The sequence below is a fragment of the Bubalus kerabau genome, chromosome 7, assembly GCF_029407905.1.
Source record: "Bubalus kerabau isolate K-KA32 ecotype Philippines breed swamp buffalo chromosome 7, PCC_UOA_SB_1v2, whole genome shotgun sequence".
NCBI lineage: Eukaryota > Metazoa > Chordata > Mammalia > Artiodactyla > Bovidae > Bubalus > Bubalus kerabau.
The window spans coordinates 101,282,013-101,302,135 of NC_073630.1; the positions used below are offsets into that span (position 1 = coordinate 101,282,013).

The 20,123-nt window shown below is 37.7% G+C and overlaps 1 protein-coding gene across 1 annotated transcript in view; it reads left to right on the forward strand.

Annotated features, from left to right (window-relative positions):
• Positions 1-19,695, forward strand: part of LOC129657119 (vesicle-associated membrane protein 7-like) — a 33,602-nt gene extending 13,907 nt beyond the window's left edge. Inside the window, exon 4 of the mRNA XM_055587422.1 lies at positions 19,558-19,695. Coding sequence (XP_055443397.1) covers positions 19,558-19,695 — 138 coding nt within the window. The remainder of the gene's footprint in view (positions 1-19,557) is intronic.
• The last annotated feature ends 428 nt before the right edge of the window (positions 19,696-20,123 follow it).

Genomic DNA, 20,123 nt, shown 5'->3' on the forward strand with positions numbered 1-20,123 from the left:
AGACCCCATAGATGGCAGTCCACCAGGCTCCCCGTCCATGGGATTCTCCAGGCAAAAACACTGGAGTGGGTTGCCATTTCCTTCTCCAATGCATGAAAGTGAAAAGTGAAAGTGAAGTCGCTCAGTCGCTCAGTCATGTCCTACTCTTAGCGACCCCATGGACTGCAGCCTACCAGGCTCCTCTGTCCATGGGATTTTCCAGGCAAGAGTAATGGAGTGGGGTGCCATTGCCTTCTCCGTTCTCAGTAGCATATGTATTTAATTTTCAAACACATGTAAGATACTTCTGGCAGAAAATGTGAATCAATTACAAGAGTTAAAAAAAATTTTTTAATCATTCATACTACCTTTGTTGTTTTAGTCACTAAGTCATTTCTGACTCTTTTTCAACCCCATCTGCTGTAGCCCACCAGGCTCCTCTTGTCCATGGAATTCTCCAGGCAAGAATACTGGAGTGGGTTGGCAGTTCCTTCTCCAGGGGAGCTTCCCGATCCAGAAATCAAACCCGAATCTCCTGCACTGCAGATAGATTCTTTTATCACTGAGCCACCTGGGAAGCCCTACATTACCTTCAGGGAATGTTTTATGTAAAAGTTACCAACAAATATAAAATATAAATAGAGTAATTATGTGTGTGTACTTATGCAGATATTTGAGATTTTATAAATTTCTTAAAAGGTAATTAACATTCTCTAATAGCTATCATCTGTTACTGACGATTACCCAGAATTTGATAACTGCAGTCTATGGGGTTGAAAAGAGTCGGACACAGCTGAGCAACTAAGCAACAACAAGAACAAGATTGTGAAAGGCAGTCTCAGAGACAGACTAGGAATAAACCATTATTCTAGTAATTTTATGATCCAGATAGTATGCTTGTTTCTTATTTTAAAAAGTAAATAATACTAATCTTCAATTTTATTCACAAGTATATAATTTAAGATAAATATTTTAACAAAGAAATATTAATGGAAAATCAGTCAAGTATATTATACTTATTAATAGATATTCTCCAGTCATATTCATGAACCATTCATAGATTTTATTTGCTTAGCTTACCAACTTATTTTAACACAACTCAAATCTTAACCACATAGAATCAAGGAGTATAAGGCCTAATATTGTAATTCACTCTACCTTTATGCCTAGACAGTTGTTAGCACCTACATGATAAACACTGTTAGCCGTTTAACTGACTAGAATTTTTTTCCCCTCTCTGCCATTATGGAAAAACATCCCAACTTTACCAACTTTTCAAAATCAGGTAACACAAAATTTCTCAACTGCATGATTTTTACCACTGCTTCTGGGATGATACAACATTAAGTACAAACAGCTGTCAGAATTCCTTCTTGAAGCTTTGAAGTGTCATTTAACAACTCTATAGGGTTAACATTTGGGTGGGTTTGTTTTGTTATCATTGAATGGATTTTGAAAGTAAGGCAGGAGGGGAAAATGAAAGGCACTTATTTAGAGAATATCATAGACCCCCTATTTTTCCTTGTCTGCCAGAGGTAACATCTGTGGGTCCCAAAGTCCCGAGAAATATCAACACCAAAGAATCAAGGTACACCTGCAGTCTCATGATATGAGATACGAGCAGTTTTCATTATACTGCATCTTTAAAATAGAAACATACCCTGCCACCAAAAATCTAGAACTGTTCTGTTTTCTCTTATTGCAAGTTTCTACCAGACTTGGCTTCAAATTAACACTTGTTCTGTAATTCTCTGGTTGAAATTATCTACACAGTTTAAATATTTCCATTGATTTCTCCAGGTTAGTGAGACTGTTCTGAAAAATCCTTTGATGTCACAAGAACATTTTTCTCCTTCAAATGCAGTTGCTGCAGATTTTCAACAAGTATTAGGAAAGTATATGGTATGTAACCTCTAACTGTATTCCTAAACATTGTCAGGGAGACTTCCCCAGTGGTCCACTGGGTAGGACTCCAGCCTCCACTGCAAGGGGCCCAGATTCAGTCCCTGGTCAGGGAGCTATGATTCTCCAAGCCATGCAGCGTGGCCAAAAAAAAACGTGTCAGTATCACTTCTGAAAAATCAGTTAGGACTTTAAGAGCTGTTAAGATGAATGAGAACTAAGAAGAACTTTTATCTTTCTATAATGCTAAGGAAAGATATCCACAATATATTGGTAAGTGAATAAAGCAAGAGAGAGAAAATATATATGGCATACTATTATTTACTTACCATCCTGATATACAACCATTTTAAGCAAGAGGAATAAATACAAGTATATGTGTTGCTTATAGTGAAAAAGGGGAGGCTGGAGAGACAAGGGAAGGATAAACTGAAAACTTGCCTCTATAGGGATGAGGATGAGAATAGGAACTAGACCTCTGTGAACGAAACCTGTCTTGCAAATTTGACTTGGAACCACATAAACATTTTACGCAGTTTTAAAAATTGTAAAATATTTACACAATCATTCTGTACATATTTTACATATGTATAAAATTACTAAATATTTTAAAAGTAGGCCCTCAGCAGAAATCAACATTGTAAATCAATTATACTTCAGTAAAATTTGTTTTTAAAAGGAGTCCTGGGACTTCCCTGGCAGTCCAGTGATTAAGATTCCACACTTCCACTGCAGAGGTGTGGGTTCGATCCCTGGTCTGGGACCTAAGATACCACATGCCACATGGCACAGCCAAGTATTAAAAAAAAAAAAAAGTGGTCCCTAATAAGTGAAATAAAACAGTGACAAGAAGACAAATGACGTGTGATTCAACTTACATGAGGTACATAGAGTAGTCAGATTTAGAGACAGAAAGTAGAAGGTTGGTTGCCAGAGCCTGGGTGGAAGGGAGCAGGAAGAATTGTGTTTAATGGATATACAGTTTCAGTTTAGGAAAATAAAAAAATCCAGGAGATAGGTGGTGGTGACAGTTCAGCAATCTGAGTACTTAATGCACTGAACCATACAGTTAAAATGGTTAAAATTGTACATTTTATAAAGTTTTTTCTTTTTTTGAAGTATATAAGAATATATATTGTTGAACAATATTGTATAAATTACTGTGGTACAAAATAGTGATTCACAATTTTTAAAGGTTATATACTCCATTTATAGTTATTATAAAATATTGGCTGTATTTCCTGTGTGGTACAGTATATCCTTGTAGCTTATTTTGTACTTAGTAATTTGTACTTCTTAATCTCCTGCACCTACCTCCCCTCCTGCCTTTCCTGTCCCCACCGGGAGCCACTAGTTTGTGCCTTTAATCTGTTAGTCTGCTTCTTTTATGTTATATGCACTAGTTAGTTATATTTTTTAAATTCCACATATGAGTGATATCATATAGGATTTCTCTTTCTCTAGCTGACTTATTTCACTTAGCATATTGCACTCCAAGTCCATTCATGCTGCTGCAACTGGCAATGTTTTATTCTTTTTTAAAAAATTGTATGTATTTATTTTTGGCTGCACAGGGTCTTCGTTGCTGCACAAGGGCTTTCTCTAGTAGCCGTGTGCGGGGGCTACTCTTCCTTGTGGTGCACGGACTTATTGTAGTGGCTTCTCTTGTTGCAGAGCTCGGGCTCTAGAGCACACGAACTTCAGTAATTGCAACATGAGGGCTCAGGAATTCCAGCTCACGGGCCCTCGAGCATGGGCTCAGTAGTTGTGGCACAGGGGCTTAGTTGCGGTTGTGGCATGTCAGATTCTTCCTGGACCAGGGATTGAACCTGTGTCCCCTGCATTGGCAGGCAGACTCCCAACCTCTGAACCACCAGGGAAGCCCCATGGTTTTGTTTTTAAGAAAAAAACAAGGCCATAGCTTTTAGAGGTACAAACTCAAGCATTTACAGATTAAAATAATAGACTGTCCAGGATTTCCTTTAAAATAATACATTTGGGGAAGGGGTAGTCAGTAGTAGGGGCTTCCCTCGTGGTTCAGACAGTAAAGAACCTGCCTGTAGTGTGGGAGACCTGGGTTCAATCCCTGAGTTGAGAAGATCCCCTGGAGAAGGGAATGGCTACCCACTCCAGTCTTCTTGCCTGGAGAATCCCAACGGAGGAGCCTGGTCGGCTACAGTCCATGGGGTCGCAAAGAGTCAGATGCAACTGAGCAACTAACACTTTGACTTTTCAATCAGTAGTAAGACAGACAGAAATAAGATTGGCCACGTGTTGATAACTGCTGAAACTAGGTATGGGTACACTAAACAATTCACTCTTTCTGTATATGTTTGAACTTTTCCATAATTAAAAAAAAATGGCCACACCTTGCAGCTTGTGGGATCTGGGTTCCCCAACCAGGGATCAAACCCTTGCCTCCTGCAGTGGAAGCTCAGAGTCCAAACCACTGGACCACCAGGGAATTCCCCATAATAAAATGTTTTAAGTATGCCCCATAATAAAATGTTTTAAAACAGTTCATTTTCTGTTTATGTATAACAAATCACCACGAGTCAGCAGCCCCAAACAGCACACATTTATTGCCTCACCATTCCTGTGGGTCAGGAATGGTGTAACTGGGATTTTTGGCTCAGGGTCTCACCAGGCTGCAGTCAGTATGTCAGCCCAGCCGTGTTCTCATCTGTTAGCGCTCGGGAAGAATCTGCCTCCAGCCTCATTCAGGTTGTTGCAGAATTGATTTCCTAAGAACTGCGTGAGGACTGCAGCTTTTTGCTGGCTGTTGGCTGGAGGACACCCTCAGTCCTAAGACTGATAGCAGTTCTTTATCACCAGGGCATCCTCAGCACACATGCTTGCTTCTTCGAGGCCAGCAGAGGAATCTCTCATTCCAGTCTGCTGAATGACATAATATGATAATCACAGGAGTGACATTCATCACCTTTTCTTCCATTCACTAAGGGCAAATCACACTGAAGGGAGGGGATGTTACAAAGATGTGACTCCGTGGGGGTCCCCATAGCGTGTGTCCACCACAATGCCTGAAAAAATAATGAAGGATAGATATATCAAATTTACATACTGTTCTATGGAGAATTCTGCAGTATTCATCACAGCCAAAATCTATTATTAACATGCTCCCTGAAAACCAGTTACCCTGCGAAAATATGCACATGTTAAGCAGTTAACACAACTGACATCAAAGAAATTTCTGTTTAACATTTATAAACTAACCCAATGAGCTTTAAATCTGTAGAAAGTTTTTATGAAAGTTGTTGACTTTTTAATGCTGTAATTAACAAAATGCACACAGGGAAAAAAAGTCTTTTTGAGGGAGTTTTAAATATTTATATATATGTGTGTGTGTGTATATATATGTGTGTGTGTGCCAAATAACATTGAATGGACTATGAATACATTATATTAACAAAATTTAGATGATTCTCTTAGAATAAAGGAAATGGCAACCCACTCCAGTATTCTTGCCTGGAGAATCCCATGGACGGAGGAGCCTGGTAGGCTGCAGTCCATGGGGTCACTAAGAGTCAGACGTGACTGAGTGACTTGACTTTCACTTTTCACTTTCATGCCTTGGAGACGGAAATGACAACCCACTCCAGTGTTCTTGCCTGGAGAATCCCAGGGACAGAGGAGCCTGGTGGGCTGCCGTCTATGGGGTTGCACAGAGTCGGACACAACTGAAGCGACTTAGCAGCAACAGCAGCTTAGATTAAAAAGATTAAACATTTTTAAAAGGAGAGAAAAAGGGAAAAGAAATAAAAAGAAAAATCAAAGATTCACCATTTATCTTGACTGTGTCTTAATAAAAATTTTAACCTGTGAGCCACAGAGGCATCTACCTAACATTTCTTAGCACACGCCACCAAAACCTTATTTCCAAACAAGGTCACATTCATAGGTATCCAGAATCAGGACTTGAAAGCATGCTTTTAGGGGGACACAGTTCAGCTAGCAACTCCCTCTTTTCTAAATCCAACTGGTGAGCTCCTCACAGAATGTCAGTCCTAAGTTGCATGGTCCAGTGACCAAGATGAGAGTTCTGTTTAAGGTGGATGTGATCACTTGCCAAAGCATAGGGGATTTTAATATCAATTTTATTTAAAAAATAATGCTCAGTAATAAGGTGAGATAATACAAAGGTATAGAAAGTGAAACATAAGTATTTCTTACACTGTCAAACAGACACTCTTGAGGTGAGCACTCAACAGTTTGGGGTGAACCTTCCAGAAGTTTATATATATATATATATATGTGTGTAAATTCACAAAACTGGGATCATTAATTCAACAGGTAAAGGTTTACTCTCTAGAGCTTCTTGATCTAAATCCTAGTTTTCCTTCTAGTTGTGTTGTCGTTCAGTCGCTAAGTCACATCCAGCTCTTTGCAACCCCAGGGGCTGCAGCACACCAGGCTTCCCTGTCCTTCACTGTCTCCCAGAGTTTGCTCAAACTCGTGTCCATTGAGTCGATGACTATGTAACACTGGGCAATATATTTACTTCTCTCAGTCTGAGTTTTCTTATTTAGAAAATAAAAGATGATAAGATTACTACTTTGTATAAAGGTTTGGGAATTAAATGAGCTAATAAATGTGAAGTGCTTGAAACAGTACCTGGCACACACAAAGTGCTTAATAAGTTATTATTTAATACTCTACTGCAGCTGCAGCTTATTTTTTAAATATACTATATCTTTTTTTTTTTTTTTAAACTTAACATAACTGTATTAGATTTGCCAAATATCAAAATGAATCCGCCACAGGTACACATGTGTTCCCCATCCTGAACCCTCCTCCTTCCTCCCTCCCCATTCCATCCCTCTGGGTCGTCCCAGTGCACCAGCCCCAAGCATCCAGTATCGTGCATCGAACCTGGACTGGCAACTCATTTCATACATGATATTTTACATGTTTCAATGCCATTCTCCCAAATCTTCCCACCCTTTCCCTCTCCCACAGAGTCCATAAGACTGTTCTATACATCAGTGTCTCTTTTGCTGTCTCGTACACAGGGTTATTGTTACCATCTTTCTAAATTCCATATATATGCGTTAGTATACTGTATTGGTGTTTTTCTTTCTGGCTTACTTCACTCTGTATAATAGGCTCCAGTTTCATCCACCTCATTAGAACTGATTCAAATGTATTCTTTTTAATGGCTGAATAATACTCCATTGTGTATATGTACCACAGCTTTCTTATCCATTCATCTGCTGATGGACATCTAGGTTGCTTCCATGTCCTGGCTATTATAAACAGTGCTGCGATGAACATTGGGGTACTCGTGTCTCTTTCCCTTCTGGTTTCCTCAGTGTGTATGCCCAGCAGTGGGATTGCTGGATCATAAGGCATGTCTATTTCCAGTTTTTTAAGGAATCTCCACACTGTTCTCCATAGTGGCTGTACTAGTTTGCATTCCCACCAACAGTGTAAGAGGGTTCCCTTTTCTCCACACCCTCTCCAGCATTTATTACTTGTAGACTTTTGGATAGCAGCCATTCTGGCTGGTGTGAAATGGTACCTCATAGTGGTTTAGATTTGCATTTCTCTGATAATGAGTGATGTTGAGCATCTTTTCATGTGTTTGTTAGCCATCTGTATGTCTTCTTTGGAGAAATGTACTATATCTTAAAGATCTGTTTTTTAACTTAAATACAGTTGATTTACAATGTTATGTTAGTTTCAGGTGTAAAATACAGTGATTCAGTTACATACATGTATTCTCTTTCAGATTCTTGTCCCTTATAAGTTACTACAAAGTATTGAGTACTTTGAGTATAGTGAAATATTGCTGAGTATAGTTCCCCGTGCTGTATACTAGGTCTTTGTTGGTTATCTATTTTTATATATAGTAGTGTGTATATGTTAATTCCAAACTCCTAATTTATCCCTGCCCCTACATCCCCATTTAGTAATTATAAATTTGTTTTCTATTTTTGTTTTGTAAATATGTTCATTTGTATCTTTTTTCTTAGACTCCACATTTAAGTGATATTGTATGGTATTTGTCTTTGGTTACTTCACTTAGTGTGATAATCTCTAGGTTTATGCATGTTGCTGCAAATGGCGTCATTTCATTCTTTTTATGGCTGAGTAATATTCAGTTATTTATATATATATATATACACATATACCACATCTTTATCCATTCATCCATTGATGGACACTTGGGTTGCTTCCATGTCCTGGCCGTTATAAATAGTGCTGCAGTGAACACTGGGTGCAGGTATCCCTTTAAATTACAGTTTTCTCCAGATATAGATATATTTTTAATATGGATAGAGTAGACAACAAAAATAGGAATAACGAACAAGAGCAATGAATAGGAAGCAGTAACAGAAAGACGCTTACTCCTTAGAAGGGAAGTTATGACCAACCTAGACAGCATATTCAAAAGCAGAGACATTACTTTGCCAACAAAGGTTCATCTAGTCAAGGCTATGGTTTTTCCTATGGTCATGTATGGATGTGAGAGTTGGACAGTGAAGAAAGCTGAGCGCCGAAGAATTGATGCTTTTGAACTGTGGTGTTGGAGGAGACTCTTGAGAGTCCCTTGGACTGCAAGGAGATCCAGCCAGTCCATTCTGAAGGAGATCAGCCCTGGGATTTCTTTGGAAGGAACGATGCTAAAGCTGAAACTCCAGTACTTTGGCCACCTCATGTGAAGATTTGACTCATTGGAAAAGACTCTGATGCTGGCAGGGATTGGGGGCAGGAGGAGAAGGGGACGACAGAGGATGAGATGGCTAGATGGCGTCACTGAGTTGATGGACGTGAGTCTGGGTGAACTCCGGGAGTTGGTGATGGACAGGGAGGCCTGGTGTGCTGCGATTCATGGGGTCGCAAAGAGTCGGACACGACTGAGCGACTGAACTGAACTGAACTGAACAAATATGGTAGCTATTAATCCAGCTATGTCAATAATCACTTTAAAAGTTAATGGTGTAAATACACCAATTAAAAGACAGAGACTGTCAAACTGGATCAAGAAACTGTCATGAGAAAGAGAAGACAAGCCACAGACTGAGAGAAAATATTTGCAAAAGACAAATCTGTTACAGGACTGTAATCCAAAATATACAAAGAACTCTTAAAACTCAACAAAAAGAAAATAAACAACCCAGTTTTAAAAGTGGGCCAAATATTTGAATAGATGTCTCACCAAAGAAGACATGCAGATGACAAATAAGCATATGAAAAGGCCCAATATCATATGTATTAGGGAATTGCAAATTATAGCAACAATGAAGTACCCCTAACTTACCTATTAGGATGGCTAAAATTCAAAACACTGACAATACCAAATGCTGGCAACGTGGAGCAGGAGGAACTCTTATTTACTGCTGGTGGGAATGCAAAATGGTACAGTCACTTTGGTAGACAATTTGGAACTTTCTAATGCAACTAACATCCTCTTACCGTATGACCCAGCAATTTTGTTTCTCAGTATTTACCCAAAGGAGTTAAAAATCATATCTACACAAAAACCTGTATATGGATATTATACAAGTGTTATTCATAATTGCAAAATCATGGCAGCAATCAAGATGTCTTTCCATAGGTGAATGGATAAATAAACTACAGTATGGACTATTATTCAGCGCTATAAAGAAATGAGCTATTAAACCATGAAAAGACATGAAGGAACCTTAAATACATATTACTAAGTGAAGAAAGCCAATCTGAAAAGGCTCCGTACTGTGTGACTCTATATGGTATTCTAGAGAAAGCAAAACTATGGCGACAGTAAAAAAAGACCGGTTATTGCTCGGGCTTAGGGAGAAGGGAAGCATGAATAGGTGGAGCACAGAGGATTTTAAGGGCCATTATGAAACTGTTCTGTATGATTCTCTTGTGACAAATACATGTCATTAGACATTTGTCCAAATCCACCGAATGTGCACTATTAACAGTGAACCCTAAGGTAAACTATGGACTTCGGATGATAATGATGCGTCACTGTAGGGTCAACCATTGTGACAAATGGGCCACTCAGGCACAGGATGTTGATGGTGAGGGAGGCTGTGTGTGTAGGTGGGGGCAGGGTAAGGAATATGCAGGAACTCTGAAATTTCCACTCAATTTTATTGTCAACCTAAAAAGTGAAGTGAAAGTTGCTCAGCCGTGTCTGACTCTTTGTGAGCCTATGGACTGTAGCCTGCCAGGTTCCTCTGTCCATGGAATTCTCCAGGTCAGACTACTGGAGTGGGTAGCCAGTCCCTTCTCCAGGGAATCTTCCCAACCCAAGGATCGAACCCAGGTCTCCCACATTGCAGGCAGATTCTCTACAGCCTGAGCTACCAGGGAAAGTCTATACAAATAAGTAATTTAAATTTAAAAAAACACTTCAGAACATTGCTGGTTGAATACATTGATATATTCCCTCTCTCACCATTCCCCATTTTTTTTCTGCAAGATTAAGGTAGAACAATTTGAGGCTCAGTTGATTCTCTATGCTGAAATACCAGTGAGATGTCCTTCTGACACCTTTGTTCTGATTTGTACAATATATTACAATAGATTTCACTTATAGAAAATTAAATGCATATTATATTTCACTTCTCTATAGATGAAATACAATACAAATCAAGTTGACAGCTCGATATCCACACTGAAGAGTCAAGTAACTGATGTAAAAAATGTTATGACCCAAAATATCGATAAAATTTTGGAAAGCGAAGACAGATTGAATATCTTCACTGGTAGAACGGATGATCCGCAAACAACTGTGAGTGTTCCACAGCTGTCTTGATACCCAAACAGCGCTCTAAGTCATAGGATCCCTGCTCTGGAGGCAAACTGCCCACAGCAAAAACATTCTGGGACACTTGGTGAGATGATCCTATATCACCAGACTGTCTCTTTATCCAAGATTATTGCAGTGCAACTAAAATAGTAAAAGAATAATTCTAAACAACCCAAATTTTAAAGCCTATTAAAGGAGAAAAATGGTTATTTGTGTAACTGAAGGATTTCCTATATTAAGAAACACACAGGTTAGTCAACAAATAAATTCCAAGAGGAACAGGAGAGGGAAACTTACCGAAAAAAGGATTTAGAAGAGTTATCAGTTGCAATATGTAGTCATTACTGGATTTTGATTCAAATAAACTACAAAAATGAACATTTACAGTATCATGAAACAGATATTTGAACTCTGGCTGGATATTGATGAGATTAAGAAATGTTAGTAATTTTTAGGTGTGATAATGGCATTCTGGGTATGTTTTTGAAGAGTCTTTACTTATTAGAGATATATACTAAAATATATATGAATGAAATTATGTAACATCTAAGATTTGCTTCAAAATAGTTCAGGAGTAGGGGAGTAGAATAGGGTATAAATTAAACAAAAATTGGCCATAAATTAACAATGGTTGAATCTGGATGTTGAGTATATAGGGATTCATTATACCATCCTGTCAACTTTTGTTATATGTCTGAAATTGTCTATTAGAGAACAGTTTTAAAACAATCACTAAGGTTTGAAGAGTTCCCTCTGAACATTTTTTTTTTCTTGACCATGCTTCACGACTTGTGGGATCTTCGTTCCCTGACCAGGGATCAGTCCTGTGCCCCCTGCAATGAGGCACAGAGTCCTAACCACTAGATTGCCACAGAATTCCCTGTGGTGAGCATTTTAAATTTTATTTTTACAGATCTTTTCTAGAAACCATATAAAGCAAAGTATACATACTTTTTACTCACCAAGTTCTGTTGGTTCAACCTCCTAAATCTTTTATATTATAAGCCTCATTTTTTTTACCTTTCAAAACAATTTACAAGGTATTATTCACATATAATATTCATGCACTCTTAAGTATGGAGTATGATGAACTGTGATAATTATGAACAATTGTGTGACCACAGTGAAGTTGTAGGCTAGCTCTTCCATCCTAAAATCTGCCCTCCTCTGTAGTTGACTCTTCACCCACCCCTGACCCCAACCAACTACTCATCTGCTTTCTGTCACTCTAGTGTTGTCTTTTCTGGAATGTCTTATAGATACAGTCATACAGTGTATAGTATTTTGTGTCTGACTTCTTTTACTTAATGTTTTTGATATTCTTGTTGTTACATGTTAATGTTTTCTTCCTTATCATTGCTATATAGTATTCCATAGAGTGGCTAAATCTCTTTTAAACCCACCTTGTGCCCATTCCAGTGCCGCTCACTGTCTCACTCTGAGGTCAGTTACCTCTTGTCTGAATATGGTAATTCCCAGATCTAATTGTTCTCCCTATTTTTGGTCCCGCTCTGCTCCATTCATCCTCCACAGTGACACTAGAGTATTCTTTTAAAATGCAAGTAGTGAGCATTATCTACAGCCCTCTTTTTAAATTATTATTATTATTATTTTTTTTGCTGTGCTGGGTCTTAGTTTCAGCATGCGGTATCTTTTATTGCAGCACAGGGGCTTCTCTCTAGTTGAGTCCCAGGGACTCAGTTGTCCTACAGCCTGTGGGATCTTAGCTCCCCAACCAGGGATCGAACCCATGTCCCCTGCATTAGAAGGTGGATTCTTAACCACTGGACCACCAGGGAAGTCCCTATCCATAGCCTTCCTAAAATCCCCCTGTGGTACACCTCTGTCCAAGTGAGGTAGAGTCCAACCTCCCTAACTTAATGAGCTTTCTTCTGACTACATTGCCAGTCACATCACCCAGAGGTCATGGTCTTATAGTTTATAAATCTCAAAAATTATCAGACTACTTGTTCTCCCAAATACATGTTGCATTATTTCATACCTGTATGCATACTGTTCCTTCTTTTTCCTTGCTTTGGAAAACTTCTACTCATCCATCAAAACCCAACTCAAGAATCATCTCCTCATCCATTTCTCAGGCTGAATCTATCCCTCTCTCATCTGTGCAGTCCCTGCATCTTTTATTTATTGATTAATTTGAAAAATATCTCTTGAAGATCTACTGTCTACCAAACTCTATGTTAGGCACTAAGAATAATAAGAATAATAGTAAGAAGAAGAACAAGGCACCATCTACCAAACTCTATGTTGGGCACTAATATAAGTGGTGCAGCAAACAAGCACTCGATGTTAGTTAAGTTAAACATTACTTACTTAAAGCAACCCTCTACATTTTCTTTTTTTGGAGTGTTATATCTACATGTTAAGGAAATTCAAGGATTTCCTGGGGCCACTACAAGCTGGAAGAGAAGAAAGGACCATCCCTTAAACTGTGTTGACACTTGACAGACATGTGTTCTCCAGGACTCTGAGACAATACGCGTACTGTTGTTCTGAGCTACCCAGTTTGTAGAGCTTTGCTACAGCCGCCCTAGAAAACAAGGGCAGTTTGTTGACAGAAACCTGTATGTGCGCATTCAGTTGCTAAGTCATGTCTGACTCTTTGAGACCCCGCAGACTGTAGCCCACCACACTTCTCTGTCCATAGGATTTCCCAGGCAAGAATACTGGAGTGGGTTCCCATTTCCTTCTCCAGGGGCAACCCTCTACATTATTTTTATAGCAGGAAAAAGAATAGGTCACATCAGTTTATATAATCTATAAAGAAGAATTAATAAAGAAAATCATTGTCTACGATTCAGTTGTACTTTATGAGAATTATAACAAAAGAGTTCAGATAAAACTGTTTGAGCCATTTAGATTCATGCATTAATAAACATTCTTTGGGGGCCTGTTATGTAGAGGGTATTATGCTTGTCGTCTTCAGGGATTAAAAAAAATGAATGAGGTACTTTTCAAAGTTTAATCTATTGCAGGAGACATATTAGTATAAGCCTAGCTGCAATATAAGTATGTGTTAAGTTCATAAAAGATGGATAAAGCGTAACAGCCAAAGAGTGGATAACTGATAGTGTCTACATTTTTACAATGCATTTTGAAATCACAATCATTAAATTCTAAATTCAGTATTATATCATTCAACATTTATTTCAGGTATGTGAAAATTTTCTGTGAATGATATATCTAATACCCTTGTAATCATCAGCCAGCCTTATATGGCCTTAGCATTTTGCCACATTGGATATGGGCCTTTGGTTTTCAAAGAAATAAAATTATAAATGTAATTAAAGTCACCTCTGAATCTTTCCCAAGCTCATTCCACTCTCTCACTAGAAGAAACACTATTATGAATTTGATATGAATCATTTGTATGCATGTTTTGATTCCTTTGCTATAATATGTATCTATAGTTGGTTTGCATTTTTTAACTTTGTTATGTATGACATTCTAATGAGCTTCTCCTTCTGCAATCTGTTTTTAGTTCAACATTATTATTTTTTGAAATGTATTAATTTTGATACACTTAGCTCTAATTTATCAATTTAGCTTCTGACAGCATCTCATTACTATTTGAAGAAATAGTGTTCTTGTCCTTTCCCCTTTTATCAGCATTAATGTAGGTTCCAACTTCTTTATTATCAACAACACTGCATTGAACACCCTTGTACATGTCTTTTGGTACACGCTTGCAAAATGTTTCTAAGACAGAGGTCTACAGAATTTTTTGATCATGCACATTTATTTGTCGAGTATTGTTGAGAATGCATTTAAATATATATAAATTATATGTATTATCCTATAATAATCTTATATAAAACATACAGAAAAGTAGAAATTTAAAGAATGAGACAAAGATGAAATAAAATTAAATAGTTTGTTTTCTTAAGAAAATAAAACTCTAATTAAGAAAATTTTTAATAATTTTTTTAATTTATTTTTTAAATTTTATTTTATTTTTAAACTTTACATAATTGTATTAGTTTTGCCAAATATCAAAATGAATCTGCCACAGGTATACATGTGTTAATAATGTATTTTAATGATAGCAATGCGATTAAAAGTCAGATCTGATTACAAATGACTTTAAAGTCTTTAAATATGGAAGGTGGACTATTCAAACTAGAAGCAGAGATATATTCTCTTTGTCATTTTCTTGTTGTTTAGGTTTGCCTTATTAGTATTAATATAATTAAGCCACGTCTATTCTTTAGCTTAGTTAAAACTAAATAATATTACCCATCCATTCACTTACCCAGATGTATCGTCGGTGTTAGAACACACTGCAAGAGAATGGATAAAGGAGTTTGCAGTGGCCAACTCTTCATCACTGTGGAATTTCCACCCTACTCTCAAAACACCTTAACTTTCATGATTTAATTATTTTACACCATACCTAGGGAAGATGTAAGTGGCTATCCATATGTTAAAATTTAAATATTTTCATTTCCTTGTTTTTTAGATTAAGACAAATAGAGGTTCTAATATTACTTTCCTGCTCTCCAGTGGGTCATCTGAACCCCTTGGGATGCTTGATCCTATTTTAAACCATCTAGAATATATACATAGAAATTGAATTTCTGGATCTTAAAATATATGTACCCTTGAATTAAGCAAATAATTTAAAATTGCTTTCCAAAGATTGTACCAATTTATACTTCCATCAGTACTGTATGAAAGGTTCTGTATCTTTCCAGTACTTGGGATTATGAGATTATAATTTTTAACAATCTGACGGGGGAAGAAAATATTGTCTAAATTTGCATTTTGGATGACAATGAGCAATTTTTATGTTTATTAACCATTAGAATTTCTTCAGTGAACTGTTTGTTGATATCCTTTGACCATTTTGCTAAATGGGGTGCTTATCTTTTTAATAGTTTGTAATATATATTAATGTATAAAACAATGATTTTATAACTATTAGAATAAAGAATGAGTATATAATTCTTCATCCTAATACTTAGGCAGTTGTATAAAGTTTACATATGTTCTCCCAATATTTGGCTTGATTTTAGCTTTGTGTATAGTATCTTTTTTAGGACAGAAGTCATGTTTTTTTCTATTTTTTTAATTGCAGTATAATTGACTTGAGAAACTTGTATGCAGGTCAGGAAGTAACAGTTAGAACTGGACATGGAACAACAAACTGGTTCCAAATAGGAAAAGGAGTTCGTCAAGGCTGTATATTGTCACCCTGTTTATTTAACTTATATGCAGAGTACATCATGAGAAATGCTGGACTGGAAGAAACACAAGCTGGAATCAAGATTGCCAGGAGAAATATCAGTAACCTCAGATATGCAGATGACACCACCCTTATGGCAGAAAGTGAAGAGGAACTAAAAAGCCTCTTGATGAAAGTGAAAGAGGAGAGTGAAAAAGTTGGCTTAAAGCTCAACATTCAGAAAACAAAGATCATGGCATCCAGTCCCATCACTTCATGGGAAATAGATGGTGAAACAGTGGAAACAGTGTCAGACTTTATTTTTCTGGGCTCTAAAATCACTACAGATGGTGACTGCAGCCATGAAATTAAAAGACACTTACTCCTTGGAAGGAAAGTTATGACCAACCTAGATAGTATATTCAAAAGCAGAGACACTACTTTGCCAATAAATGTTCGTCTAGTCAAGGCTATGGTTTTTCCTGTGGTCATGTATGGATGTGAGAGTTGGACTGTGAAGAAGGCTGAGTGCCGAAGAATTGATGCTTTTGAACTGTGGTGTTGGAGGAGACTCTTGAGAGTCCCTTGGACTGCAAGGAGATCCAACCAGTCCATTCTAAAGGAGATCAGCCCTGGGATTTCTTTGGAAGGAATGATGCTGAAGCTGAAACTCCAGGACTTTGGCCACCTGATGTGAAGAGTTGACTCATTGGAAAAGACTCTGATGCTGGGAGGGATTGGGCGCAAGAGGAGAAGGGGACGACAGAGGATGAGATGGCTGGATGGCATCACTGACTCGATGGACGTGAGTCTGAGTGAACTCCAGGAATTGGTGATGGACAGGGAGGCCTGGTGTGCTGCGACTCATGGGGTCGCAAAGAGTCGGACACGACTGAGCAACTGATCTGATCTGATAGTTGACTTACAGTGTTGTGCTAATCTCTGCTGTACAGCAGTGATTCAGTTATACATATATATGAATATCCTTTTTATACTCTTTTCCATGTGGTTTATCATAGGTTATAGAATATAATTCTCTGTGCTACAGTAGGACTTTGTTGTTTATCTATCCTATGTGTAAAAACTTACATCTGCTAACCCCAACCTCCACTCCAACCTTCCCCTAACCTCCTCCTCCCCCTTGGCAACCACCAGTCTCTTCTCTATGTCCATGATTCTATTTCATAGATAGGTTCATTTGTGTCATAGTTTAGATTCCACATAAAAGTCATATCATAATAGGGTATTTATCTTTCTCTTTCTGACTTATGTAGTATGATAATCTCTATTTGCATCAATGTTGCTACAAATGGGATTATTCCATTCTTTTTAATGGCTGAGTAGTATTCCATTGTATATATGTACCACATCTCTTTATCCATTTACCAGTACAGAAGTCTTTAACTTCCATGTCGGCAAATGTATGTCTTGCTTCTTGTGATTTATGCTTTCTGTGTATTATTTAGGGCTTCCCAGGTGACTTTCCCCAGGTTACAAAGATAGTCTTACATTGTTTCCCCAAACAACAAAATTCTGTTAAACAATTATCCTTCAATTAAAAATAAATATTTTTTTAAATTTTAAATAATAGATAAAACAAATGGATCCAACACAGGAGCCATCAAAGGAAGGATTTTTTTTGGGGGGGGGAAGGTATGGTAGGAATTATTATATCCTCTTTTCTATAGTTGGAAACAGAAAAAATCAAGAACTATATATATATTCTAGTAATATATATGTATAATAATATGTAAATATTTCTAGTAACCCATAGGAAAATGAACACCAGGAAAAAATAGACAGCTAAATGAGATGGATTGAGCAGGTATTTACTGATCACCCACTATACATCAGACACTGTTTTAGGTCAGGATTTCTCAACCGTGCCACACTTGGGACTGCCCTAGGCCTTGTAGGATGTTCAACAGCATCCCTGGCTCCTAGCCCTTAGACACCCAGCAGCAACCCCTACATTCATGGCAGGCAAAAATGTCTCCTGATATTGCCCAATGCTCTCGGGAAGGCACAAGCATCCCCAGGTGAGAACCACTGTTCCAGGCAATAGGGATACAGCAACTAACAAAATACACAAACAAGAGCTGAAAGAGATTACCTCTGAAAAATAGGATTGGGGTGGAAAGGAGCAGGACAGGAGAAGGCACTTTTTACTAACACGCCTTACAGAATTCTGACTGCCCAAACTGTACATGCATATTACATTAATAAAAGAGAATAAATAACCTAAGAGAAGAATGTAAAGCCCATTTATACCTTAATTCAGTATTTCTACACAAGGCAGTATAGAGTCACACAATTCTAGATCTGAATTCCAGCTCCGTCACTTTCTCTAAATCTGAGGCAAGTAACTTCAAACTTTCTGAGCCTCATTTTTCTTCAACAGCGTAAAACAGGAATATTAACCTAAGGTTATTATGAGTATTACATAGTATTGTGCAGAAATACATATAGTGCACGTCCTATAGTGCCTGCACTTAAAGCATTATAACACATTGGAAAGTACACCTAGTCGCTAGCTTCCATACTCCAAGTCCTTGGGAATAATCAGCATCATCTTGGATATACAAACCTGGGCTCCCATAACTTGTCATAAACTAGAGTCATGAGGCCGTCTGAGTGGCATACCAGGACTCATGCCACTTACAGTAAGCGCTGCAAGCATCCACCTTGATTTTGTTCTTGGAAAATCACTGTACACTGAGACTAAAGCAGCAGACGTGATGCATGAAGAAAGATAAGTGAAATATGATAGTTTTCCTTATCCAGGTGGCAGACAGCAGAAATCCATGTAAGCATCAAGCAATTCACTTGTATCATGACTAGATGAAAAGCAGTTACATATATTTTAAAAAGGAGTGGACCAAATAGGAGGGTGGGCATAAGGATTTTATAATTTTGTGTGGCCACATTTCATTTCTCTTTATTGCTCCTTGAATTCTTTCAATAATTTTAATAATATTTAATAAAAGTGAGCTGTTTTGTTTAGGTTAATTAGGTGAAGATATGAAACTTTTTGTATCATACTTAAGGAAATCCATCTCATTATTCATCAAAATATTAATAATGGCATAATTTATTCTTATATCCAGTCTTGATATACTGTATTCACTATCTTGGTTAATTCTCAGAATCTGAGCTACTCTGTGGCAGGTACTATTATCCTCATTTAATAAGCAGATTTAGTCATTCATTTTTTTTCCAACAGACATTAACTAAACACCTGCTCTATATCGTTGGTTCACTGTTGGGACTATAGCAGTGAATGAAACAGACAGAAATCCCTGCCTTCATAGAGCTTACATTCTCAACAAACAATAAAAGTAAAAATTACATATTGTTAGAGGAGAGGTTAAGTACTTTGGGAAAAAACAATGTATTGAAAGGGAAAAGGGTTGCTGGAATGGAGATGAGTTAGCAATTTTAAATAGGATTGTAAGGGAGAGTGACACTTATAAAATCATGAAGATGAGGAAACTGGAGTTCAGAGAGTAACTTTTCAACATCACAAATTTTAAAAGCCAATAAAAGTACAGCTGAACACCATACGGAATCTTGGTGTACTGTTTTAGAACAGCTGCTCAGACCTACTGAGACTTTGTGATTGATCAAAATCAAATTAAATCCATTCTTCTAAATAGTTCTAATATGTATTACAGGGTACACATTAATCCAGAAATAAGAAATCATGAAATCTGTTTGTTTATTTCAGGCCAAAGAATCCCCCCAAACAATGAAGATTCTTAGGAGGATATGGCGGAAACACTGCAAAAAGATCATAATCATCAGCATGGCAATTCTTCTTTCAATCATCATCATTCTTTTAAGTACAAACGTTATACCAACTTGACCCTTCTCCCCATCCACAAGGATACCAATAAATTGTTATATGTAACTAGAGAGTTCTACCACCACCAATTACAAAAGCATTCTCTAGTAGTGGTAGGAGAGCTTCCCTGGTGACTCATATGATAAAGTGATAGGAGGAAGAGGGGGTTGCTGTATTTCCTTGTCTCTTTGGTGTCTCTTGACTGTTGTCTTTGTATCTCTTCCATTTCTGAAACCCCATTTGGTTTGAGGGGTGGGGAGTTGTTTTTGTTATTACCATTGCTCCACTGCTTTTCGGAGAAGGAAATGGCACCCCACTCCAGTGTTCTTGCCTGGAGAGTCCCAGGGACGGGGGAGCCTGGTGGGCTGCCGTCTATGGGGTCTCACAGAGTCGGACACGACTGAAGCGACAGCAGCAGCAGCCACTGCTTTTCTGTTACTATTACAAAC